The sequence below is a fragment of the Gopherus evgoodei genome, chromosome 5 (assembly GCF_007399415.2).
Source record: "Gopherus evgoodei ecotype Sinaloan lineage chromosome 5, rGopEvg1_v1.p, whole genome shotgun sequence".
Lineage (NCBI taxonomy): Eukaryota > Metazoa > Chordata > Testudines > Testudinidae > Gopherus > Gopherus evgoodei.
Window position 1 is genome coordinate 131,185,261 of NC_044326.1, and position 26,682 is coordinate 131,211,942.

The 26,682-nt window shown below is 44.7% G+C and overlaps 1 protein-coding gene across 4 annotated transcripts in view; it reads right to left on the minus strand.

Annotated features, from left to right (window-relative positions):
* The window catches only part of PPEF2 (protein phosphatase with EF-hand domain 2), a 42,916-nt gene that overhangs the window by 2,285 nt on the left and 13,949 nt on the right, over positions 1-26,682 (minus strand). For 2 of the 4 annotated variants that reach the window (XM_030565158.1, XM_030565159.1), the window contains 13 exons: positions 22,351-22,478; positions 20,276-20,333; positions 18,511-18,686; positions 7,650-7,764; positions 6,551-6,597; positions 5,643-5,809; positions 5,518-5,554; positions 5,275-5,424; positions 3,661-4,002; positions 3,090-3,275; positions 2,189-2,331; positions 1,298-1,404; positions 644-807 (listed from right to left, as the gene is read on the minus strand). In XM_030565158.1, coding sequence (XP_030421018.1) covers positions 644-807; positions 1,298-1,404; positions 2,189-2,331; positions 3,090-3,275; positions 3,661-4,002; positions 5,275-5,424; positions 5,518-5,554; positions 5,643-5,809; positions 6,551-6,597; positions 7,650-7,764; positions 18,511-18,686; positions 20,276-20,333; positions 22,351-22,478 — 1,820 coding nt within the window. Of the gene's footprint in view, positions 1-643; positions 808-1,297; positions 1,405-2,188; positions 2,332-3,089; positions 3,276-3,660; positions 4,003-5,274; positions 5,425-5,517; positions 5,555-5,642; positions 5,810-6,550; positions 6,598-7,649; positions 7,765-18,510; positions 18,687-20,275; positions 20,334-22,350; positions 22,479-25,364; positions 25,395-26,682 lie in introns of all 4 variants that reach the window. The other 2 variants (XM_030565157.1, XM_030565160.1) reach the window with 2 other exon arrangements.

Consider the following 26,682-nt stretch of genomic DNA (forward strand, 5'->3'; position numbering starts at 1 on the left):
TTACGATCTTAGTGATTGGCGGTGAGCCCATTCCTAAAGCCAGCAACACACAAACACATCTCAGAACTACATCACTACAGCTGGGATCTGAAAAGCCCTGAACTTCAGCAACTCTAAATCCAAACCGGGATCCAGGCCTGAATTTCACAGTGGGCTGGGTTTCTACACCTCTCATTTTCTGGCTTATTCCAAATCTGGATCTAAATATGCCAGTTTCTCTTCTCTTTTCTAATTTTAGGCCCTCTAAGTGACTTCCTGGGGCATGAAAAGAACCCTAACAAACGAATAAAAGGAACACAAATCCACCCCTACCCACCTCACAGAATTGTTGTGAGGATTAAAGGATTAACTTGCTGGTGTTTAAGCAAATAAAGGAATAGAAATAAATACATAATTAACTACTTGAATAAAATGTTCATTGGCCTGTTCTAACTCCCACTGAACACTCCATGGGCATCTTCCCATCGATTTCAGTGGGGTTTGGATCAGGGCCTACATGAAGAAATTCTCCACCGAGGCTTTCCTAGCACGTTCATGCACTCATGAGCATAGAATCTGCAGGCCCTGTCACTTTGGTGGTCAAGTGGGCTGCATTGTCCAAGCCTTCAACTGTGCTCTGAGGAATGGCAGCACCGTTAGTTACCTCTTTGCTCCGTTGTTCCACAGCTAAGTAATCCAGCCAGGATTTGTACTCCAGCAGGCCCCCTGCAGTGCTGTGCACCAGCTGTGGCCTCAGCATCCGCCAGGGCAGTCCTAAATGCAAGACTGACTCGACCGCAGTTGCCCAGTCACTCAGTGTGATAGTTCCTGTTTGAAAATGACACTCATGAAAGCAGCTTGGGAAGCGAAGGCTGAAATCACACTTACTTAGGAAAGAACGGTGTTGCTTATTTAGTAATCCTGTTGGTTCTATTGTCATATCGTCCATGGGCTACGGGAGACCTCAAAGAGCCTTATTTTCACCCCTACAACTCTGCACTGCAGTGACATTCCTCCCCAAGGTGCAGCTAGATCAGCGGATATGGGGGCGAGAGGATGTCACTACAGGCAGAGATATGGTATTTTTCCCCATCCTAAGAGCAAAGTTTCCACACACACAAGCCTGGGTTAACAAGACACAGACAGCAGCAACCTGGACCCCAAGTCCCAGGTTTTCCCACTCTTGCTTTACGTCCATTGTCAGCCAGGGCTGTGCAGCTGCTGTAGACTATGTGCTCCATTACAGGAGGGACACCCACCTGGGACCCCGTCCACTGCCCGCTAGTGCACATCAAGGTCTTTCCTTGCACAGTCTTACCGGTCTCCTCCTGGTCGTAGCCCTTAAATGCACAGATGAGGTCCGACGTGTGAGCAAAGAGCTTCTCCCTGAGCGCACGGAAGGCTGACTCCTCCACTCTGCTGATCCTAGAAGAAGCAGAAGAGATGCAGACATTTTGAAAAAGCTCATCACATGGGAGCGAGATGAAGAATATCTGCCCCTGCTGGACCATTCGTGCATGCCCTGGCCCTACCCATCTCTCTCTCATGAGCGGAGAGCATTTGTTGCAGGCAAGTTAACCCCAAACTGCAACACATCAGATTACACACGATACCCTGCCACATAGCTTTGGTGTAACTCATCCCAGCACGAATCACAACGCTAGGATCAGTGCTACAAAACTCCCCACCACCATCCCACATAACTAGAAATCAGTTCAGGAGCCTCGCTTGGTCCCAGGAATAGACAGGTGTTATTCCTAATTCACTGACAAAGGTGTGGTTTGTCCACACTTGTTTCGGTTGTTCAGATGAGGTCACTGACAACACGCTGGATGATCAACTTCTGAAGTGATCAAGTCAAACTTCCAAATAGTTTGTAAATAGCAAGAGTTACACTTTGTACTGAAAACGGAAGACTGGAAATGGACCCAAGATTAAGAGTTTATGATCATCTTCTGCACAACACACACAACCTCACCCAGCAATTCCTGTCCCAAGCACATAACCTCTCTGTGTGTATTAAAGCACAACTTTTCGAAAGACACCCCATCTTGATTCATCCAGATCCAAACTTTCGCAAAACTTCAGGAATTTCAACATCTGGGGTTTTGGATTAATCAATCAATTCTGGTTTAATTCTAAAGCAGAATTTGATGATCCAAAGTGCATCTCTGAATAGCATGGCTAACACTAAACTAGGAAGTCTTGCCTTTGTCTCAGAGTTAATGTGTGGGCTGTCTTATTAGCTTGATACTGCACAAAATGAGGGACCAGGTCCGGCCCCAGTTTCACATAGGCTCCTCTGTTACTGCCAATCTCATAATAGTTTGAAGCAGAAAATATGGTCAGTACCTACATGAAAAAAATGGACAGGCATTTAGAGTTACTTACAACACACACAGATAATCCACATTCACCAATCAGAGCGCGGATCAAGGAGCAGTACAACTTGTTTGGGGAAAGGAAATTCAAGGACAATGTTTGGGAAGGGAAGAATGAAAACTATGTATGTTCTCTGTGTGCACTGCTAAAGTCACTGGACTCCACTGAATTCTCTTGGCAACACTCTACTCTCAGATACACATCTACGAATCCAGACTAACTCTGTTGAAGTCAGTGAAGTCACTCTGGATTTACAGTTGTGTATCTGAGAGCAGAATTTGGTCCTGTGTCTGCTCGTTAAACACGGTTGCAGTTTTCAAACCTGGCATAACTGCAAACAGTTTTGAACAGAACATCTGTTTGGAAGCCCCAGGGGTAAATATGTAACAAAGGAGATAGGATTCCATTTTGCTAAGTACCACACTTTTCAATGCACAGACGCATGTCAGTCTGTGTGCAGGGGCAGCGTCTGTGGGACAGATCCAACTGGAGTCTAATTTAGTTCAAGATTCCCAGGTCAAAACCTGATTTATGGTGGAAAGCACATATCAGTAACTTCAGGGTAAAAACCGTACAGGCATTTTGTCCAGTAGTTATCCACAAAAGCACCATTAGACTCTAAGAAATTCAGAGTTAAAGCAAAACTGAAAAGAAACCCAAAGCGATAGTATGGAAATACACTCCAACACCCTGATCTCTGACCCGATAGCATTGGCCTAGCCAGCTACCTTTCGATTGTGGCAGAACTCATAGCCTTCCTGCTTGCACTCATGAGAGCGAATCAGCAACTGCAGACTGTGCTTCTGGAGAATGTTCTCTGTCACATCTGGCCCAAAGTAGCAGCCGCCTCCTCGCACCGTATTCATTTTACAGCCCTCCTGAGGCATGGGGTCACTCCACAATAAATCTACAATCTGAGAGATCAAACACATACGAGGACTCCGTACAGTGGTTGCCCCAACGCTTCACACACCAGAGTATCTGAGATTCCACAGGTATCATTTCCTCTAAGTATTGAGAGATTTCCAGTACCACAGTGCGGCAACACACAACCACGCGCTGTATTAGTATTATAGCCAGAACACCTGGGAACCCATCATGAACCAGGACCCCACTGTGCCAGGCGCTGTACAGACACAGAACAAAGATGGTCTCTGCCCCAAAGAGACAAGCTAACTAGCAACAACATATTAAAGGAGAAGGAGAAGACGACTTCCCAGGACTTTAATTTCCCACAAACATTAAATTATTCTTAGTGCAGTCTTCTCTAAGACACAAAAGACACAAGGTGGAACTCACCTGCTTCCATTCTCCTTGGCTAGACTCGCTTGTTTCACAGGACTCCAGCTCTGACTCAGTCATGGTCACGGAGCTGACACAGGTGAGCTCCTTGTCTCCGGGAGTCTCACTGAACCCCACCTGCCGGCGGCACTTCTCCAGCTCCTCTTCAACCGTCTGCCGGACCCACTGGGAGAGCTCTGTCCTGCTGGCCGTGCTAGCGAGCCCAGGCTGGAGGCATGAGCCAGGGAAAGAACTGCTCCTCGGAGGATCGACACCCACAGGGCTCTCGCCGTTTATCACCTTGGAGTCCATGTGTCTACTCTTCCCTTTTCTCTTTTTGCCCCTTAACACAGAAACAAACTGAAAGAAAAGAGATAGAGGGGTGGGTCTGGGCACCAGGCTGGGGGCCAGGAGCTCCCAAGTTTGGACCTTGGCTCCAACACAAGCTCCACCTTTGTGGCTTTGGCCAAGTCACGCAGCTCTCCTGGCCTCAGTTTCCCCCTCTATTAAATTGAGATTAATCATACTCTCTTATTGGTCTGGCTCTAGCTGTTGTGGGGCCCTGTGCAAAATAGGATGTAACTGAGCTAGCGCTGCTGGAAAGGATGGTCCAGTGGAGACAGGATTCTATTTCCAGCTTTGCCACTGCCTGCTGGGTGAGGTTGGGCAAGTCAGTCCCTCCATGCCTCAGTTTCCCCATCTGTAAAATGGGAGCAGTGCCTCACTGTTGATCCTATGATCAAGAGACCCATGCCAGCACCTGGATAGAAATCAAACCAGCTGAAAGTGGGAAGGGCTGGGAGCCGGACAAGCAAAAGATACTTGATTTTAGGAAGGTTAGAGGAGGGTTTAGTGATTAAAGGAGGCGGGGGATCAGGGACTCCTGTCATTTCTGGAGGGGATGTGGAAAGGATTTGATCAGCTACAAGGGAGCTTACAGAGCATTTCAGCAGCTGAGAGTGGGTTGGCTGGGCTTGGGGTTACAGGGAGAGATCTTGTGGGTGTTATCACAGCAGGATCCCTCAGAAGAAAATGTGTCCTCCCCAAGCCCCTGCACAGTCAGGAAGTGTGGTGAAACGTAGCACACAGAGAGACAGTAACTCGTCTAAGGTCACCGGAATCTTCTTAGGGCAGAGCCAGGACCAGAACTCCTATTTCCTGAGTCACACTGTGGCGCCTTACCCACACCAGACCATCTCGAGCCTAGTGTTGAAAAAGAAATTACAAGCCAGGGGGTGCAGAGCAAGAGGACTGGTGCTACCAAGGAAAACAGTCCATGAGCAAGGGGACAGATTCCTAACCCTTATTACTGACCCCCTTTGGATCACAGGGGCTGCCTCAGCCAATCCGTTTAACGACATCAAAATCCATCACAAGCCAGGACAGAAACTATGTCCTTCCCACTGGAAAGAAACCCAGAGGCTATTCTGTTCTGCTCCCCTTTACACCTAGTGTGCATGCTCAGTTAAGTCAAATCAGTCCGTTTCAAGCTGGGATCTAAACATCCTTCCACTACAAAGCCATGTTCTGGGTTTTTATTCTCTATGGCCAGGATACCAGAAATAAACAAGCTCTCGCAATCACAAACCAGCAGTGCCTTCGTATTTCAAGGGGTCCACAAAGAAAATGTACCTTGTGCCTTTGGATTTTGGCCAGCAGCTCCAGGTCAGTCATGTCAGACACCCCGCCGTGTACAATTAGGACTTTCTGATCGATTAAGGTGGCCAGTGGCAGCCAACAAAAGACATTCTGGAGCATCTTCAGAATTTTCTTCCCATGCACCTAGAAAGACAAGGGCAGGAAGGAGGAGGTGAAGCACCAGGAAGCGTGTGCCAGACAAAGGAAAGAACATGTGAGATTTCAAAGCAAACCTACCTTATATTTTTGCATGACCTCCTTGGTGAAACCATAGCTAGATGGAAACAGGAGAAATGATTTTGAGTAGCCGTTTAGTAACAAGCATGAGTACTCCAATACCCCCCTGCAGTCCGTGCTCATACCGTAAGTTGACCATATGGTCCTCGTGGTTTCCGCGGTTCAGATGAACCTCCTTTGGGTACACCAAGAGAAAGGCAAAGAGAATGATCAAGATCTCAACGGACTGTTTGCCTCGGTCCACAAAATCCCCGTTGAACACGTAGGACTTCTCCGGGGAGGGAAGGCCATTCTACACAAACAAGAAGTACGTCAAATGCCATAGAGTGAGAAGGGGACAGACGGCAAATCCCTCCCCTCTGCGTTCTCCGAACCGCCGCCCATACATATATATGTGTTCCAGCTCCCTTGATTCACAGCATCTTTATCATACATGTCAGCAACTGAAAAGAACCAGTACTGTCATCTAGTCATTGTGCTCTGTGGTGAAATTCCAGACCCACTGGAGTTAATGCCAAAACTCCCCTTGACTTTTCTAAGGCTGGGATTTCATCCAGTATAATGCTAACTGTACGGTAAAGGATTAGGCAGAAGGAGGCTGGTGATACGATTGGCTGACTCCTCTGGTGATCCAAGTGGCTGCAGTTCCATTGACATCCTCACCCGTTTACCCCACCTGAGCGTCTTGGCCAGTATCTGCTCTGCAACCTCCTATCACTTTACACGTACGGATACAAACCAGTGGTAAGAAAGCTACCAGTTAAGTGTTGTCTTCTAGCTTTAAAAAATGGACTGTTAACCCTTGGAAAAAACATACAACTAGAACAATAGCTGTAATAACAGATTTGAAGAACAACCAGGGACAAGCTTTTGTTTAGAGAAGCCATTTCCAAACCAACTGAGCTGAATGTGCGAAGGCAGCTTTGAGAGCTAGATCCTGGAGGATACTTCCCACTGCAATCAGTGGGACTGCTCCCATGAGTAAATGTCGTAGGACGGGCCAGTGTGACTCTTAGCAAAGCACAGTACGTACCTTGTAAAATATCAGAAACAAGTCATCCAGCCGGCCATGCAAGTCTCCTAACACAGGAAAAGACATTCAGTTCAGGGCGTGCTTTCCTCCTCCCTGGTATTTAACAAAGCAAAGCTGTTCATGCTGTCACTTAGCAAAAGGGATGGCCATTAAATCGCTTTCTGTAAATCAACACTGCTTTCCATGTTCCCGGACCCACTAGAGGTTATCATCAGAAAAAAGCGTCCAAAAAAGGTCAAATCATTAAAAAAATAAAATCCCTTCTTAGTAGCACAGAATCATCTATTACTGTTTGCTGCGACTTACCATGCATTGCACTCCCGTCCACATATGCAAATCTCCCACGGGCAAGTCCTGTGCCCAGGGGCACTAACAGAGGCTCTGCCTTTAGTTCCTTCTACAGACACTAATGGCAAAACTGGGTCTATTCAATAAAGCAGCTAATTCTTTAGGATGCACCACAAGCCTTGTTCATTCTCCTTAATGATTAACTGGGTTTTATGGTTTGAATTCCCCTGAACTGCTCTCGTGAAGCATTATGGGATGCATTTATTAAAATGCATCCACCCTCACCCAAGCCCCCTTCCCTTCCACAACTTCTACTGCTCCTGCAGAGCTATAGCAGCCTGAATACTAGCATCACTAGATTCACTGACCACAATATGCGCACAGGGTCAAGCCTCGGGGCAGCTCTATTTATATTCCAGCGGCTGAACTGATCTAGACTAGGGAAAGAATACAACTGACAAAGCTCCCTAGGCTGAGCAAAGCCCGGTCAGTATGGAGACTCAGGCCCTCTAACGGTTAGGTTTGATTTGACTTGAATGCAGCAGGTAAAGGTGAGCTCTGATATCCAACCTGATGTCCCACTGCATACACAGACCCAGCTATACCGTTCTGAAGCTACTCCCCCACAAGTAACAGCACCAGATCCTGCTCTGTTATACACCTACGCCACCATTTCACTCACTGGAGTTACACACCTATTACAGAACAGGATTTGGCCTACACTGTTTTGCATTTAAGAACCACCACCATCCACGTGTGCATAGCGGCTAGTTCTGGATGCTCGAGGGGGTTTCCTTTCGAGCGCTCTTACCGCAGATGGTGATCTCCTCACTGTAGCAGGTAGAGACATGATTGATGTTTGGCAGCTGCATGAGATGTCTCCTGGTCTCGTGCAGGAGCTTTAAGACATAATGAGCGTGGAGCTGCTATTGGGAGAAATCGAGGGAATTAGAATGGGAAGTTCACCACACGACAGCGTTCAGGGAGCAGAAGTGAACGGACTGGGCAAGCTGTTAGCATGGTACTTCCAAATGGAAAGAGCCACCTCACGTGCTACTGCTGGTAACGAGGTGACCAGGAGAGGTTCAGGGGGAAAGGAGACCTGGACTGCGTACATGGGCCAGCCCAGCTGAGATAGCAGTAGCCAAGTTAGGAAGGACCAGCTGCAATTCTTCTACATGGGAGTATGGTAGGGGCCAGCTTTTGAACAGCGCCTCTCACTGAGAGCAATGGGAGCTGCTGGGACCTGAACATGTTTGAAAATCTGGCCCTCTGAGAGACAGCGAGAGTGAATGTGTTGTGGCACAGGACCAGGGCAGCTGTTTTAGTGGTTACCTGTTACCAGCTACAAACTCCAACGGAGATCTGAACCCTGTTGTGCTAGGCACAGTACATACACCGAAGAGACAGTACCTGCTGGGAAGAGCTTACAAACTAAACAGATGAGACAGACACAGGCTGAGATAGGAAACAGCAACAGAGAAGGGAAGTGACTCGCCCAAGGTCCTACGCCAGCCTGGTGACAGAGCCGGTGACAGACCCCAGGACTCCTGACTCCCAGTCCAGTGCACTATCCACTAGACCTTGCTGCCTCTCTTCCAGAGAGCCACAGCCCAGATAGTCCAGATGGGAAAAAGAGTCTCCTCCAGGCATTGTTTATTTTTAGTCTTCCCCTCAGAAAGTGCGACTTTGTGTTGCCTTGTGTCCAGGCGCAGCACACATATCTAGGATTTATTTAATGCTGCTGAACTAAGGGCACATCTTGATGAACAGTTAGTGTCTGGCAAGCTAGGTTGTCAGTCCACCTCACACTAGCCTGCTGCGCACTAAATGCCCAAGTGAACCCTGCCGGTTCACCTAGTGAGCACTGACCAATCCATATTCCACAGTGGAGCAGAGCAACGTTGATGATGGGACTTTGAATGCACATGGCAGCAGGCACCACATGGATACTCCGTGCACAGCAGGTTAGTGGACTGTAGATTTACATCCCAGCGTGCTGCACGCTCACTGTTTGTCTAGCCAAGCCTTTGTAGCGACGCCAGAGGCCTTGTTTTTAAATGTTCTTGAGGGAGAAAGTCGCAGAGAACTGCCATTATGCAAGGAGCCACCACCTTGTGCACTGAGCTGGGCGGGAACCAGACTTTCTGTATTAGAGGAAATTTGGTGGGTTTTAAATTTGATTCAGAAAGAAAACAAAGCCAGTCAGACATTCTCAAAGATACCCTACGAGAAGTTAAAACAAGAGAGACGGGATTATCTCCAGATGGTGTTCGAATGCGTTTTTGCTCGCAATAAGGGAGGAGCTGAATGCGATTGAAGTCTGCTGCTTGACAGGCGTCTGCGCGGCTTCAGAGATTCGGGGGTGGTCCTAGGTAGGATCAGAGTCGACGAGAACAAAAGCATATTGACTCTAATGGCACTTTTTGGAAAGTAAACAGGCAGGCATAATTTCATAGCACAAGCCGTAGCCGTAACCCAAGAGCCCAATGAAGACCAAGAATTATTTAACCCGATGAGGTCTGATGCAGATAATGACCGGCTTAACACAGATGGGCAATGCCACAGTGCTGGATACAGTGCACAATGTACAATCCTTAAGAGACTGCTGTTTCTCTAACCCCCTACTACTCCTGGAGACTTGGAATTTGGCAAGAGGGTTGCCCAGCTCCCCTAGGGGAACTAAGAGGTTTGGTCCAACAAATAACCACCCAAAAAGAAAGAGCTGCCTATGTCGCTACTTTAGAACCAGCACTTACATACACCAGTGAGAGCAGCACAAAGGGAATCACGGGGTCCCGAGGAGGATACACTAGAGGACGATCCTGTGGACAGGGAAACTGGGGGCGACAAGGAGATCGGTTATACCCAGACCTCTGGCAATGTCAGACAGCTTCCTCCCAGCAATCAAAGGAGAGAGGTGGGCACACAGAAAAGGAGGTTCGCCGGATAGTCCGGCGAACACTAATGCACCACGGGGCAAACCGAGAACAGTGGAACCCCTACACTAGAAGGAGTCAGGGAGGCCATGAGGTTGCAAACCCCACCGAAAGAAGTGGCTAGTGTAACTCCTAGTGCACCACCGCCTTCTTCCTTGCTGCAATGCTTCCCAGACCCACTCCCTTTTCCGGGGCAAGAATAGAGGGGCCTGAATGGGGAACCCCCACCATCAGCAGGGGCACAGAGTTGGAGGTTCACAGGCAAAGTCTCCTGGGATCCTGGGGGACAGCCATGTGTGTACGTTCAGCAGGGCGACTATACCCCTACACTAGCTTTAATAGATACAGGAGCCGCTGTATCCTTAGGCAAAACAACTCCAAAAGCAGGAAAACGATTAAAACAGGTAGCTTGGAAAACCTCTCAAGGCAAACCTAGTCTCAGGTGGAAATGGACCTGATACGGTTGACGAAATTATTCTGGGATCCGCCTGGTTGTTCAAAAACAATGTGGTGATTAATATGCCCAGAGATGCTCTTTGGAAGTTAGAAATTCCCCCTTCCCATTCAGGAAAAATCAGGCAGGACGTTATGGTAACAAAAGGAGGAGAGAGACCAGTAGCCACACTTACAGCTCAACAAGCTGAAAAGTGGAGCTTGAAATTCCCCTCAGTATGGACTCAAAAGAAAACAGATTGCAGTAAAACGAATTCTTGTGTTAAAGATTGTTGGGGAATTTGTGCCTCCTGAAAAACAATACTCCTACCCAAGAGAGGCAGAGGCCCAATTGGTGCAAAAACCATCCAGGAATTAGAACAGGGGGTCATTCGAAAAACAAATTCATCCTTTAACTCTCCTGTGCGGCCAGTGCTAAAGGCAGACGCCCCGGCCAGTCCTGGCGTTTAACAATTGACTATAGAAGACTCAATAAGGGCACCGTCCCTATGACCCCTTAATGTGGCTATTGTGGTCATACAAACAGTGCAAGCCACATCTAAATATTTCTCAGTTATTGATCTGGCCAACTATTTCTTTGCCATCCCACTACATCCGGACTCACAAGATCAGTTTGCCTTTACAATAAAGGAGCAACAATGGCCCTTCTGTCAGTTGCCACAGGGATGTCACAACAGCCCAGCTATTGCCCCTTGGCATGTTGTGGGATATGCCAGACCAGCTGAGTCCACAAGAAAAGCCTTTTGTACTTTCATATGTAGATGACATTTTGATATTTGGGGAAACTGAGGCACAAACTCAAACACTGACAGAAAGCGTTTTGGCACAAATTCAGGAAACGGGGTTCAAAGCAACCTTAGACAAGGCTCAGTTGGTGCCACCTCAGGTTACACACCTGGGTGCAGTCGTTGGACAAGAAGGGAGACAGGTAGATCGGAGGCAGGTCAGGGTCCTGGTAGAAATGCCGGCCCCTACCAATGCCCACTCTTGAAGTGTTCTGCTAGGAGGATTCAGTTTTTTTAGCCCACACGTTTATAAATATGCTGAAATAACTCACCCACAGTGGAAACTGCTACAGAAAAAGACAAAATGGGAATGGGGAGAAGAGCAGGACTCAGCTTTGAAACAGAAGGCTAACACAGCCCCAGCTCTGCGCTTCCCTGATGAATCACAGCCTTTTGGTAGCTGTTTGATGGCTAATAACATGGCCTTGGCTGCCACACTATTACAAAACAATGAAGAGGGAAAGCTAGTGCTGCTAGCATATGAATCCAGGAAACTGCAGGAGCAGAAATGAATTGTGATCCCTGTGAACATGTTTAGCAGCCGTCTGGGCAGCACAATCTTTTGAGCCCCCAACAGGAACGGCCCCTATTACTATCCAAAGTACCCACACTCCCCTCAAGTACATTTTGTCAGGGAGATGGATGGGAGGTAAAATCTCAAACACCCAAACGGCTCAATGGATGCTTATCCTAGTTAACAGAGGGCTGACCACAGAACCGGTGTCCAAGCCGGACATGCTAAAACATGCCCTAATTGAAAAAGGGAACCAACATAAATGTCCAAACGTCACTCTGGAGCAAAGAATTGCCTTGGTAGAGGCACCCCCATTGGAAGAATGAGATCTCGGGGGGCCAAGAAAAGCACGTCTGGTTTACTGACAGGAGTGCAATGGTAGTAAAAGGGAAAAGATGTGTAAAATATGCTGCCATTAACTTAGAAAAGGAAGTCATTCAGGGACATTTAGACCATGGATCGGCTCAGCATGCCGAGTGTCACACAATTTATCAGCTTTTAAGACAATATGAAAATTCCCTATAGCCTGTGTATATTTATGCTGACAGTGGTTTTTGTGTGAAGGGAATACCGTTTTGGATACATGACTGGTATAGGAACAGGTGGAAAGCAGCAGATGGAAAGGATATTGCATATTCAGAGGAATGGACATGGATTTATGAGTAGGTAACAAAGAACCCTCAACAGTTAAAGATGCGACATATAAGGGCACACAGTAAAGGAACAGGTTTGAAGGCCATGTGGAATAACCGGGTAGATACAATAGCCTGACAACACGACATAGCAGTTGTAACTAGAGGTCAGGAAAGGAACGTCTGTGCTGACGCATCTGAGCCAACAGATGGCACTACAGACCATCTTAACCGAGTTCCAGGAAAAACAGAAAGACATGAGTTAGTTAATGTAGGCTATCAGTTTATACATGAAGGAGTGGAAGGGACTTTAAGAAGGCTAAAGCAAGTAGCAGAATGGGAGTGTATGGAAGATTATGTTAAAACATGGATGCAAAATTGTGTGTGGTGCAATCAGGACAAGGTTTGTCCTCCGCACTGGCAACCCATGATGCACCAACAAAGGCTTGGGCAGTGGCACAGGGTTCAAATTGATTTTATTGATACATTGCCAAGGAGTAAGGAAGGATTCCAGTACTTATTGGTAATAACTGATTCCTTTTCAGGATGGGTGGAAGCATTTCCCACTAAAAACAACACCAGGGTGTTGGCCAAAAAGTTCTTTAATGAGGTAGTATGTAGATATAGCACCCCTGAAATAACAGATTCTGACAATGGGGGAGCCTTTGTAGAAGAATTCTTTACAATAAATGATACAAGCCTTCGGAACTAAAGAAAAGCTCCATATATATCATACCGGCCTCAGGTCAAGTAAATCACACAAGAAAAGACTGGTCGGATAAACTGCCTCTGATTTTGGCTGCCATCCGCAGCAGAAATAGACTAAGGACAAAAATTCAACCCTTTCAAATTCTGTTTGGATATCCAATGCGCCTAATGATTGATCCTAGTTACCTAGTACAGGGTCAAGAAGAGAGCTCTAATAGAACCCAGCATGATTATTTTCAATGGCTTAAACAGGTACAAGAAGATAAAACCACCTTCCAGTATTGGGTTAATCAGGCCATTGAACACATGAACAACAAAATTCAGAAACAAAAGCCTGCAAAGGCAGCCCTGTGGGAAACAGGGGACCAAGTCGTGTACCTTAAAATGGGAAAAAGGGGCCACCGACTGGAATCAAAGTGGATAGGCCCTTACTCCATTGTGGACCGCCTTAGCCCACTGGTATACCACATTGAAGAAGATGGAAAACTGAAATTAAACTGTTTACAGAAATAATGATGTTTGAATTCTTTGCAGAAAAGGACATCCCAGAACTTGAGTACAAGGCACTGCTTCACCACCACAATTTTAATGCAGAGAAAATGAGACTCCAGCGTAAGGTCTGGCTTTACCTGCTTCTGGGAACTTTTAGTGCCCAGATAATTAGAGCGATCATGAGAGAAGATGGAGCCCTCCTTATAAGCTAATCTTTAAGGAATAATTCACTCCCCACCAACCAATCACGGATTCCTACCTGTGATCCTCATGGAATGGTATGATAAAAACACTAGCCAACTCTTAAATCCCTTAGGAAATACCTATATATCTATCTATCTATCTCCATCCCTGGGAAGGAGAAGTGGGATTTAAGGTTCGCCTTATAAACACCACAGGAATACCAAACCACTGGGAAACGGGTTAAAATAGAAAGTCCCTATGGGGATACCATCTGGTGTTTCAGCTACCCACAATTACCATATCAATGGGATGAGCCTATTAAAACAGGGACAACAGTTATTGTGGGGTACTGTCCAATACCCCATAGTAAATTGATCCTATGGTTCCCAGACACATGCACCAGAACCTGGATCACGGACAGTGCATTCAAAAGGGATACTCCAATTAAGATAAAGAAACCAAAATTGTTTGTGACTCAAAGTGATCCAGTAAAAGTCTTGTTAAATCCACTATTAATAAAAATAAAAATTGGCATGGATTGGACTCAGCTGAAAGTGTCTAAACTGGAACCCAAATGTTCACCCAACTCCCTTCCTATTATAATGGCCCTGATAAAAACACATCAACACCCCAATGGCCGTGTCATAAACAGATAGCTAAGGGTTAATGTCTCTTTCACCTGAAACACCTGACCAGAGAACCAATCAGGAAACCGGATTTTTTCAACTTTGGGTGGAGGGAATTGTGTGTCTGAGTCTTTTGTCTGCCTGCCTGCTTTCTCTGAGCTTTGAAGAAGTAGTTCTACTTTCTAGTCTTCTGTTTCTAAGTGTAAGGACAAAGAGATCAGATAGTAAGTTATATGGTTTCTTTTCTTTGTATTTGCATGAATATAAGTGCTGGAGTGCTTTGATTTGTATTCTTTTTGAATAAGGCTGTTTATTCAATATTCTTTTAAGCAATTGACCCTGTGTTGTATCATCTTAATACAGAGAGCACATTTGTATGTATTTTTCTTTCTTTTTATATAAAGCTTTCTTTTAAGACCTGTTGAAGTTTTCTTTACTTCAGGGAAATTGAGTCTATACTCACCAGGGAATTGGTGGGAGGAAGAAATCGGGGAGATCTGTGTGTTGGATTGCTAGCCTGATTTTGCATTCCCTCTGGGGGGAATAGGAAAGTACTTTTTGTTTCCAGGATTGGGAACAGAGAGGGGGGAGTCTCTGTGTAGTTTCACAGAGCTTGTGTCTGTGTATCTCTCCAGGAGCACCTGGAGGGGGGGAAGGGAAAAAGGATTATTTCCCTTTGTTGTGAGACTCAAGGGATTTGGGTCTTGGGGTCCCCAGGGAAGGTTTTTCAGTGGGACCAGAGTGCCCCAAAACACTCTAATTTTTTGGGTGGTGGCAGCAGGTACCAGGTCCAAGCTGGTGACTAAGCTTGGAGGTTTTCATGCTAACCCCCATATTTTGGACGCTAAGGTCCAGATCTGGGACTAAGGTTATGTCAGGCCGAGCAAAACAAGATGTAGTAGACATCATATTAGGAGGAGTTGGATTTGGAGCAGGAATTATGAATACTGTAGACCTGGAGGTCAATAAGAATAAGTTAAGTACCTTGTCACAACTGCAAGCTAGTCTCATTCACAAGCAGGCAGACACTACTGTGGATTTGGTACAAACAGGGCTGGGAAACCAAAAAGCAACATGGAATATGTAGTGGTGGCTGAACACCACCTCCTGACTGCTGCATAAACACCAAACAGAATTAGGGAATAAAACTGCCTTGGCCATAGGATGTACTGAGATGCAAATTCTTAGTTTAGCATCACTTGAACATGAAATGTTTTGAGTAATATCTGGAGATATTTGGGTATTAACACATCTTTTAAAACAATGGACGAGGACCTTGTTTGACACCTACAAACATGAATGGATGCAGTATGTTTCCAGCAGGGTTAAGCCTGATTGTTATTAGGTGAAATTATTGTTGATATTGCTCACCAACAATCTGTGGAAACAGAAATATGGAAAGTGAGCCCACTCCCAAAATTAACCATGGGATCTTTTTGGCTACCCCGGGTTATGGGTCAGTGGGCTGGGAAAGAGAAGAAATTATTGGACACCCGAGGGTGTACGGAGCAGAGCCCTCAGAAATGGGTGTGCTTGTCCCTACATGTCACCACAGAACCATGCAGCAAGGACACATCCTTGGGAACATGTGTATGGGACGAATTAGAAAATGTGACACGTGTTTGTACAATGGCTAATGTGTATGTGCTACATCCTAGGAACCAGTATTCTGGGAGGATGCAAGTATTAGCCAACTCCCAGTGGATGAATGTAGATGTAATGCCCGTGTATTATATACTAGCAATCACACGTACTATTTACCAAAGATAGAAGAAGCAAAGAGCACTAAAACCGCCACCCTGGTTAATTTCTCTGTTACCCTTGGCCTGGATTGGCACGATCTAACTGATCACTTGTTGTCAGAAACAAAGGTGACTCTGTTTTTACAATAAACACAGAGGGAAGTGTGTCATTCAAATATTACATGCAAATGGAGACATGCTAAAAATTGCTAGGTCTGAAAAAGACTTGACAGCCTATCACTGGTATGATGTTTTTACAGGCTGGTCCCCAACCTCTAAGGGCATATTGTCTATTACGTTTCACCCATTACTAGTTGTGTTAATATTGCCCTGTGTTTGCTTGCTAGGAATGTGTTGTATGTGCTGTTGGACAAAAAGAATGTTTGTTAAATTACAACCACAAGCTCAAATTGCCTCTCAGTATATTGCTATGAAACAGTTGTATAAAATATGACCCACTCAAGAATTGTTCTTGACGGGTCAAAAGGGGAACATGTAGTAGTAGAATTTTATGTTTGCATTTTGTATAATTTAATAATAATGTAGCATGTATTAAATGTATTGATGTACGAATTGACCATATCCTGCCAGCCACCCTTTCTGAAAGCAGAAAGGAATGGCCTAACGGGCTATTGGTTGAGATACATCAGCCAGAATCTGAGTCTGGGTTGATTTCAAGGCAGAAATAAACCTTTTAGGGTCACCACTTTGTTGTAGGTTTAGCACTTTAAAATAAGTAAAAGAATGCAATGATTGTTTTTCTTTTGCATTGCAAATTGATGTTGCTGTTCAAAATGTTCTGTGTAAATCAATTCAGATATTCTAGGGAGGAACTGAGGACAGACAAGGGCGCCAGAAGGCTGCAACACGCCCCTATTGAAATGTCAGAGGGCAGATTGATGACTCTAAAGATGAGACAGGCACCTATCAATGGGGACAAGATAGTGATGATCAAAACCAACATGGGGTAAGTCCCTGAGAGACGGGATGAAAGAACAAGGATGAGAAGGACAATTTAAAAAAACAAGCACTTGTCAAATAACAATCGATTACAGCAGGACAGTGCAAACTCATTGGTCCCAATGAAGGAAAATCACTACATAAACAGGATGCCTTGCCATGAAACTTTGGGTTCGTTCTGCCAAGACTTCCCTGAAGCATCGCGTCGGGACCAACAAAACCCGGCTCCTACCTACCCATGACCAATCTAGCTGGCCACTAAAATGGTCCGGACTCTGGACTGGTAACTATAACATCGACTGGCAGGACAGCATGTGGGGGTCTGAATGAGTGCGTATGACAATTGCTGTATCTTCAACAAACACAGTGTATTGCCTTTTCCCCTGAAAAAGATCCCGTATGCTTCTTATAAGCATAACAGCTTCCATCTTCCAGCCAAGGAGAATGGATTTCCCTTCAAAGCTGCTCCTAGATCAGTTGACAAAGAGGGCTTCGCTGGTGAACAGATGCTCACCTCTCCATTCAAACAGGGATAAATATGTAAGGCCCAAGTCTCTACAGGTGTCAATGAATCCAAGTCTACTGATTTTAACTGAGCAGTGCCCGTTTACACATGCCAAAAATTTGAACATAAGAATATAAGGACGGCCATACTAGGTTAGACCAATGGTCCATCTAGTCCAGTATTCTTTCTGGCCAGTATCAGGGCTTCAGGGGGAGTGCAAACAACAGGGCAATTCTGGAGAGATCCACCCAGTCTTCTCCCACCTTCTAGCAGTCAGAGGTTTAGGGTCACCCTGAGCATGGGGTTAAATCCTTGTCTACCTTGGCTAATAGCCACTGATGATCCATGAACTTATCCTGATTTTTTTATCCCAGTTATAATAAATAATAATAATAATAATAGGAGATATACCAATCTCCTAGAACTGGAAGGGACCTCAAAAGGTTATACTTTTGGCCATCACACCCTCCCACGGCAACACATTCTACAATTGTATGCTCTGTGAAAAAGTAATTCCTCTGGCTTGTATAGTATTAAATCGGCTGCCTGTTAATTTCATTGGGTATCCCTTGGTTTCTGTACTCCGGGAAAGGGTAAATAACACTTGTTATTTTTCCACACCAATCATGATTTTATAGACCTCTAACATATCCCCCTTTAGTCATCTCTTTTCCAAGATGAGCAGTTCTAATCTATTTAATCTCTTCTTATATGGAAGCTGTTCCATACCCCTAAACATTTTTGTTGCCCTTCTCTGAACCTTTTCCAGTTCCACTATATCTTTTTTGAGCTGGGGTGACCAAAATTGGACACAGTACTCCAGATGTGGGTGCACCGTGGATTTATACAGTGGCAATATGATATTTTCTGTCTGATTTTCTATTCCTTTTCTAATAGTTCCTAACATTCTGTTCACCTTTTTGGTCAGCAGCCTCCAGAATAATCACATGTAGGTTCTGTGGGCCCGTGGAGCAAAAGAAGGTGATGTTCTAAAAAAATTCCCCTTCATATTCCTGACCACGTGTTTGGACAAAAAGAGGCAGATCACCCCCTAGAATTATACTTCTACCACCCCACCTCCATGGCAGTGCAACAACATGGAACCACTACAGTCCCTCTTTGGGGTTACTTACTTGTTTCTGTTTGAAAGCTTCGAGTAAGGCAGTTGCATGATCTGGCAGCAGTGGGAAGGAGAGATGGGGTCCAGTGTAGGAATCTAGCACCTCTACAGATTCATAGTCGCAGAGTTTTTCCAGCTCTGTGTCTTTGTAGCTTTCTTCCTCCGTCAACATGCGGCTAATGAAGTCCCCTGGATGGAGTTTAAAAAAAAGGGGGGGGGGGGTAATTGGGCCCAATGTGTAAATTCAATGACTTGCTGAAGATCATCAGGCTGGAGAGGTATTTGAGAACAACCCTTCAGCAGGCTCCTCTCAACATTTTAGTCTCGATTCCAAAGCACATAATCTGGTTAGAAACTAGATTGTGTCTGCATTAGGAGGAGAGGAGGGAACTCAACCTGGTCAAAACTCAGAATTTGCTGCATGGAAGAAATTTCGACATTTTGAAATTTCTTTTCATTCCAATGCAAAATGAAAACAACTATTTTTCAAATCTCCCATAAAACAGATATTCTGAAAACTCTGAGGTTTTAGAAACTTTTCATTTTGAAATTCCGAAATGAAATTTAGACATCTGAAAGGAAACTTGGGCATTTTCCAAAATGAAATTATTTTCAAATTTTGAAAAAAACTCTCTCTGCAGGAATTTTCACTGAAATCAACATTTTTTTAAACGTTTCAATTTTGACAAAAATGGGGATTTCCCACAGAAAAAAAAATTTCAACAAAAATTTTCCAAGCAGCTCTAGATATGACTCAGACTAGATGTAGGCAAGGCCCAGTATGCTCTATGGCAAGCATTTCTGAAAGCCCTCCTGATTTCTGCAGCATTTGGTGCAGCCAGTCTGTGGTGATTTTTTTGTGTTTTTTCCCCCCGGAATTAAATGTGAAAATGAATGGTATAACCAGAGCAGGTCTCCTGTGTTATTTATTTTGATATAATAGTCAATGTATTTTACTCTGTATCCAGATCGTCAGTGTAACGCCAATGGATTTTGTAGTGACAACACAGAATCATGTTGTAGGATTTGTTGGGGGAGAAAAAGTTGGGGCACTCAGTTAAGCGAGAGAGGCACTTTGAGATGATGGGATAAGCACATCAGCTGGATGTATTTGCTAAAGTGATCAGCAGTGAAATAGTTAATGCTGACAGGTTACCTGTATAGTTAGAGTTAACACACCACTGGGGAAAACTGAAGTCCCATACCCTGTAGAGCTATTGTTTTCAGGCTGTCTATCAACTCAGGAAGGCAGCACTGCATTGGTTTGCAGTCATATTTTTACAGTTCTCGTCACAACCACGAGGGCTAGAAACTTAATATTTTTAAAGAAAATTAAGATTCTGGAGCAAGTTCTCCAAGGGGGGAGTCTGCAGCTGCAGAATCATGGAATCCACAGGCCCCTGATTATTGTAGTTAGGGAACATCTGACAATGACAAGCTCTTTTATAACAATAATATTTTGGACCCCCTCCCAACTCCTAGAGGGGTCATGGCTGCTCCAGATCCCCCTGGGGATCTCTCTATTTTACTCCTGACACTACTTCAAACTCCTGAGGCCTGCGTTATAATCCTGGTCCCTCTAACGCATGCACTGTAGTCATGGGTCCGTCTGACATCTAGACAGGTCTCCCTTGCGATCCCTGTGAGGTCACTCCTTAATCAGCTGGAAGTGTCAGCGTTGAGCCACGTGAGTCCACCTCCCTCTCCACATCCTGCACTGAGCATGCAGCTTTCAGTGCCACAAGTACCGTATCTATGCATGGAATACACAGGCTTACTCTCTTTACTGCTGCTTGGTGTGAAGTGGTCCATAAGGTAGCTGAAGAAGTTGTGAAGCTGTAGAAGACAAGAAGGAGCATCATGTTATCACCCTAAGACACGAGCTAAAGCTTTAAAAGTTCTACCATGGAGTGTTCTTCAGAACACAGTTCCTCTTTTCACCTGAGCCTCCACAACCTCCTTTGCCTGCTGCACTGTCTATACAGTCACACCTGTTCTCACTGAGGAGCAGAATAGTGGTCTATATAGACCAGTATCCACTCTCCCAAAGAGGCCAATGTAAAATAATTCCGGGGAAGATGTAAAACCCACAAAATGCAGCCAATTGTGCAATATTACAACATGGGGGGGAAATGCTCCATGAGCTCTAGGTGGCTATTATTTCATACTGGGAAGTATAGTCCTGCTCATTTCTACCCTGGGCAATGAAACTACCGATGCTGCTCTTATTCATATCTTTTTTCAACTCTTGCCAAGCCATTTGCCTGAAAATATCCCACTGTGGAGAGTTTCAATAATTAATTATACACTGTGTCAAGTGATATTTAATTAACCAAATTTCCAATTTAATGCTTATTGTCAACAGACAAATTTTCAGATGAGTTCAGCCCACTGGAAGCATATTGGGTATAGAACAGTAAAAAAAATCTGGCTCTGGGAGACCAAGAATAAAGAGCTTCATCCAACGCCCAGTGAAGACAGTGCAAATCTTTCCACTGATGTAAATGGGCTTTGGATCAGGCTGAAGATGAGCATTACCTTATAACTGCTTCTGGAGTGCATGCAAAAGACAGGGCTTTCCTTACTACCTTCGCTTCACTCCACCCTGTTTTATTTCAAGAGAGTTTGCAGATGGGGGTACGGAAAACAAGAAATCAGAGCATCCCTCTCTGAGGGTCTATCCAGATTTCCATCTTCCCTTCAGCTACCATTTCTCTGATCTAAAATATCTCACATGCTGAAGAAAAAGATGCAAGTATCTGCTTATGGCAGACAAGTGAGAAGATGCTGAGCCAAGTTAAGCAATAAGAACTCATGTGGCTTCCCTCCTGGTGTTCATAAACCTTCAGAGAGGAGCTGTGACACCAAATTACACCCAACCCTGTCTCATTCATTTGCTCCCTGTGGCTTCAAGATTAAGTATTTCTGGCTTCCATCATATACAAGTGAACGGGGACTAACAGGCAAAAGAAAGTCAATGTGAAAAGAGCCAGAAGGGGACTAGGAAGCCATACGGATGTCAACACCTTACCAGAAAACAGACATTAACTAATACCAAGTATGAAATATAAACAAAGGAGGCAGTAGATTAGGAGCTACTATTTCATTGCAGGAGACAACTTTCCCTGCCAGGCAGCCACAGAAACAGTTTTCAGATGTCTATCCCAAAAGCCTCAAGATGCCACCCATTCATTGGCAGGCAGTGTCATGCAGCTCATGTCTACTCAGGCAGAACAGGGAACAAACCACAAGAAAGGGGAACAGAGAAGCTTGTGAAAAAATTCCTCTATATTTAAAACTCAATTGTGGAAGTCTCTAAATATGCCTGTTACTCACCTACCTACCACATGATCCCACAGTCACCCTTCTCCTCCCCTCGTCTCATCCATTCCCCTCCGCCCACACACACACAGTGGGCCTTGTATTTTGTCTTCATCACTACTCAATTTTTATTGCAGTTGCTCCTAAAGGCCTCAACTCAATCAGGGCCCACTGGATTTAGATAAAATGCTAAAAGATGGCATGTGCAAGGCCCTGTGCATGCACATAGTCTCTGCTCTAAAAAGATTTCAATTTAAACAGACAACAGGAGTTGTATTATCCCCATTGTACAGATAGGGACCAGAGGCACAGAGGATAAGTAAGTGATTTGCCCAAGGTCGTCCAGGAAGTCTGCTGCACAATCGGGAACTGAAACCAGGTATAGAAAGGCTTATCCCAGGGCCTTCCTCTCCGGGAAAGGATTGTGTAGGTCTACAAAGCACTATGCACTTCCATGGCCTGATAAGAATTATGACGACGACAATGACAGAGGGCACACGCTTCCATTGTCTCCTTCTCTTTAGCACCGTACCTTGATCTGATCCTGCTCACAGGAGTACTCTATGGATTGGAAAATTCTCCATGTGCACCTTCGGCGCATCTCTAGCCGGGCAACATAGCGTCGATACCATCTTTGGATCAGGACAGCGGCCTTGAAGGCTGTGACACAAAGAACAGAACCAGAGAGCTGGGCTGCAGTAACTCAGCACCCAGGCAAGTGCTCTTCTCCCTCCCAGCCATGCAGGGAAAGAAGGGAGTTTTCTCCTTCACGAGTGGATCGTAGGAAGAATCAACTCGGGCCGGCCAGAAAAAGAGAATTCCATTCTGGCATTTGGTTTCGTATCAGGATGAAACTAAGATCTTTTCCCATTTAAAAATGAGAGAACGAGAGAGACCTGAGACTATCCAATAGCCCACTGGTTATGGCACTCACCTGAGATGCGGAGCGCCAGGTTCAAGACCCTGCCCCAAATCAGAGAGAGCAGGGTCTTAAACCTGGTCTCCCACATCCCAGGTGAGTGCCCAAAACACCAGGCTCTTGGCTATTATGGGGTCTCTCTCCCTCTCTAAGTTCCATCCTGGACTCAGGAAACCTTCCCCGAGAAAGTTTAGTTGAATCAGACCAGTTTCTACTTCAACAAATGAGTGTTTTCCAACCAAAATCGTTTTGCTGAAAATTTCCCAGCCAGCTCAGATGTTAACATGACATTATCAGTTGTTCTTCAGGGTAAATTCTAACTAAGAAACTCTTTCTTTACTGTCATAAAAGAAAAAAAAGTCTGATCCCATAGATCTCTCTCTATTGTCAGAGACTTCCGAGACACTTCTAGCTCTCCCTGGTGGCTCCTCATGGCACTGTTATTATTTAACCAAATCCGGCCTCAAAAAGCTTAACTCTAAATAGACAATTTCCACCACCTTTTGACTTTCAAGTATCATTACTCTCATTTTACAGATGGGAGCTGGGGCATGGGGAGATTAAGGAATTTGCCCAAGGTCACAAAGAGAGTCTGTGGCAGAGCCAGGATTTGAACCCAAGCCTGAACCCTGTCCAGTACCTATAAAGCTAGGCTTCGCCTGCTCTAAGTCAAATAAATACAGGGCCTGATTCATCACTGCTACTCCGGTTTTACACAGCTGTCACTACATTGACTTCAGAAGGGTTACACCGGCACAGAACTGGCCTAACACAGTGATGAAGCAGACCTGAAATCTCTACCTCTGCTTTAACCTAGTTCTCAGCACATTTGTGTAGGCTAGTCTTGTCCATTCACTCTGAGGCAAGCCTCTAATCCATGCATTCCTGTATAGGAAACAAGGGTCTACTCCCCAGAACCACTGGAAGCACATAAAAGCCACCGCTTGGGTTTGAAACATGCTTCCTGCCAATGAAACGTGCTAATACTTGGCACACATATATCTGTAGAGCTTTGCATTTTACTCATTCATGAAGCAATCCCTGAATTTACAGCTATTCCCTGCACTAATAAAAACCAGAACACAAAGGCAACATCTTCAAGTTACTACCCGAACAACCCTAAGAACAAGGACACCCAGTACCGTAGAACCTCAGAGTTATGAACACCTTGGGAATGGAGGTTGTTCATAACTGTGAACAAAACGTTATGGTGGTTCTGTCAAAAGTTTGCAACTGAACATTGACTTAAAACAGCTTTGAAACTTTACTATGCAGAAGAGAAAATGCTGCTTTCCCTTGATTTTTTTAGTTGTTTACATTTAACACAGTACTGTATTGTATTTCTTTTTTTCTGGTTTCTGCTGCTGCCTGACAGTGTACTTCCTGGTTCTAAGTGAAGTGTGTGGTTGACTGGTCAGATCATAACTCTGGTGTTCGTAACTCCAAGATTCTACTGTAAGCCATCACAGTCAAAAGCCACAACGAACACATACACTTTGCACGCTGCCCTATAAATGGCTGCAAACTTGTGACCTTAGTGGGTTAGAGTGAATTTGAGGCTACCAACCACAACTGTTCAAATCTAAGGACTGTTAGTAACTGCACCTTGGCTGATCTCACCAGGGCAATGGGACATGAAGGGAGGCAGATAGCTCAGGTTGCGAGGACCTAAACCAGGCAAAGATTTCAAGATCAAAATGAACACCTGAAATTGCACCTGGGGGCAAACAGGAAGCTAGTGCAGCCTTTGGACTGTTAGTGTAATGTATTTTCTATGGCCAACCTGCAGGCAACCATGTTCTGCAGCAGCTGCAGCATCCCAGAGATCTGCAAGGTTAGCCCGTCGTGGAGCACACTGCAGTAATCCAAGCTGGAAGTGACAGATTATACACACGAGAGATGAGGTCTCAATCCTCACGCTCAGCAGATTCATAGCTTTCAAGGCCAGCACTGTGCTCACCTAGTCTGACCTCCTGTCTGACACAAGCCACAGAACCTCCCCACAAGATTTCCTAGGGCAGATCTTTCAGAAAAACATCACATCTTGATTTTAAAATTGCCAGCGATGGAGACTTCACCCCACAACCCTTGGTAAATCATTCCAATGGCTAATTATCCTCACTGTTAAGAATCATACATCTTATTTCTGGTTTGAATTTGTGTAATTTCAACCTCTAGCCACTGGATATTGTCCGACCTTAGTCTGTGAGATTAAAGAGCCCATTGCCACGTATTCGTCCCCCTTTGGGAAAAGGCATTCCACCTAGTAAAGTCAGCTGGGAAACCAAGATCAATATAAGGGTCTTAAACTGAATTCATGGACTGAAATTTAAACCCAGTCTCCCTACGTAAAACAGGCCTTCTCTTTTTCCCTAAAGTCACTGCACATTAGAAACAGCAAAGACAGCCCTCAGAAAATTGAGTTACCAGTTATTTACATTTAAAACCAGATCTTCTAAATCCACAAAAGATACAATAGTGACCATACACTGAGCATCTAACAGCACATGTGGGTCATTTAGTGCTGCTAATGTATCAAAAGGTAAGCAACTGTTTTGTTGTGCTGTTTTATATATCATTACAATTGCACAACTGAAAAAGCCATGTGTTCTAATCAACCAACTTACCTGGGTGAGCCGCATCTGGCAGTGTTTGCACTGAATTAAAAAAGAAAAGAGAAAAGAAACAGATTTTCCCACATTTTATGAGGATATGGGCAATAAACTGAACAGCAGATACACACCAATACTTTACTATTCACTAAAGTATGTAACTCTGCTTGTTCAGCAAACCCAAACAGAGATAATAAGAAACTAAAATATGCCCATTAATTGTGGCAAATACAATTCAATAAAACCCAAATCAATGGTGAATAAAATATTTTCCTTTTCACCTTGTCTGAAATCATTAATAACCAAATCTGGTCACTCAAATGAGACTTCTTCAGGAATATCCCTTAATTAAACTTCCATGGAAGAATGTCAACCTGCCTCAATACCACAGTGATGAGCACATTAGAAATACAACTAGGTAGTTGAATAGACTCATTTTAATTTAAGGCCTGTGTAATTAAGGAAACCCTACTTTCAAACCTCTACTCAGTATCAAAAGTAGATCAATCAACAGCGCAGGTTCCCTACTCTAAGTGAAGATGTATGATTCTTAGCAACTTTAAGATAGATCAACAAAAATACGAAGTAAGGTGCATTATTTTGGCAAATTTAAACTGATGCATAAGCAGTGCAGAATCTATCCTGTTCTGAGATAACATTAAGGTTACATGCCTAAACACACAAAAGTCAAGAAATAACAACATTAAGACCATACACATCTTCACCGCTGCCCCTCTGCACATGCATTGCAATGCAGTCTTCACCGACAGTCACGTACTACCGTATTTCCCAAATAATACAGTTACCATGCAAAAAGAAAATAGGCACTGGCACACGTGACATTTTTGCTGAGGATTGTCCTGGAGTCTCCAGGAATTGAAGATTAATCTTTAATTAAAGACTATGTCATGTGATGAAACCTCCAGGAACACGTCCAACCAAAACTGGCAACCCTAGATAACTGTCTAGCAGTCTGGAGTCCCCTTCATGTTCCTGCTCGTATGCCTCATTGATCTCCAGTGCCTCTCTGGCCCTGCCGTGTATAACAAGATGGAAGATTTCACCCTTTCCAGGTTGACCACAATGTCATTCACTTTGAGGAAAACGTGAAAGCACCGTGTCTTATTTTCTGCCTGGTTCCTAGTGTTTCAAGTGGCTTGGTTTGCTCCATTCCCTCCCCCACCCACACCCCGAAGAGAATGTTTTCTATTGACACCCTGCAATAAGTACCTGGCACACAGGAATGCTGGGCAAAGACTGGAGTTAAGTTCTGACTTCAGTCAGCGGAGGGGTCAGAGCTACAAAAGGTTATACCCCCATTCAGTGGCTACTT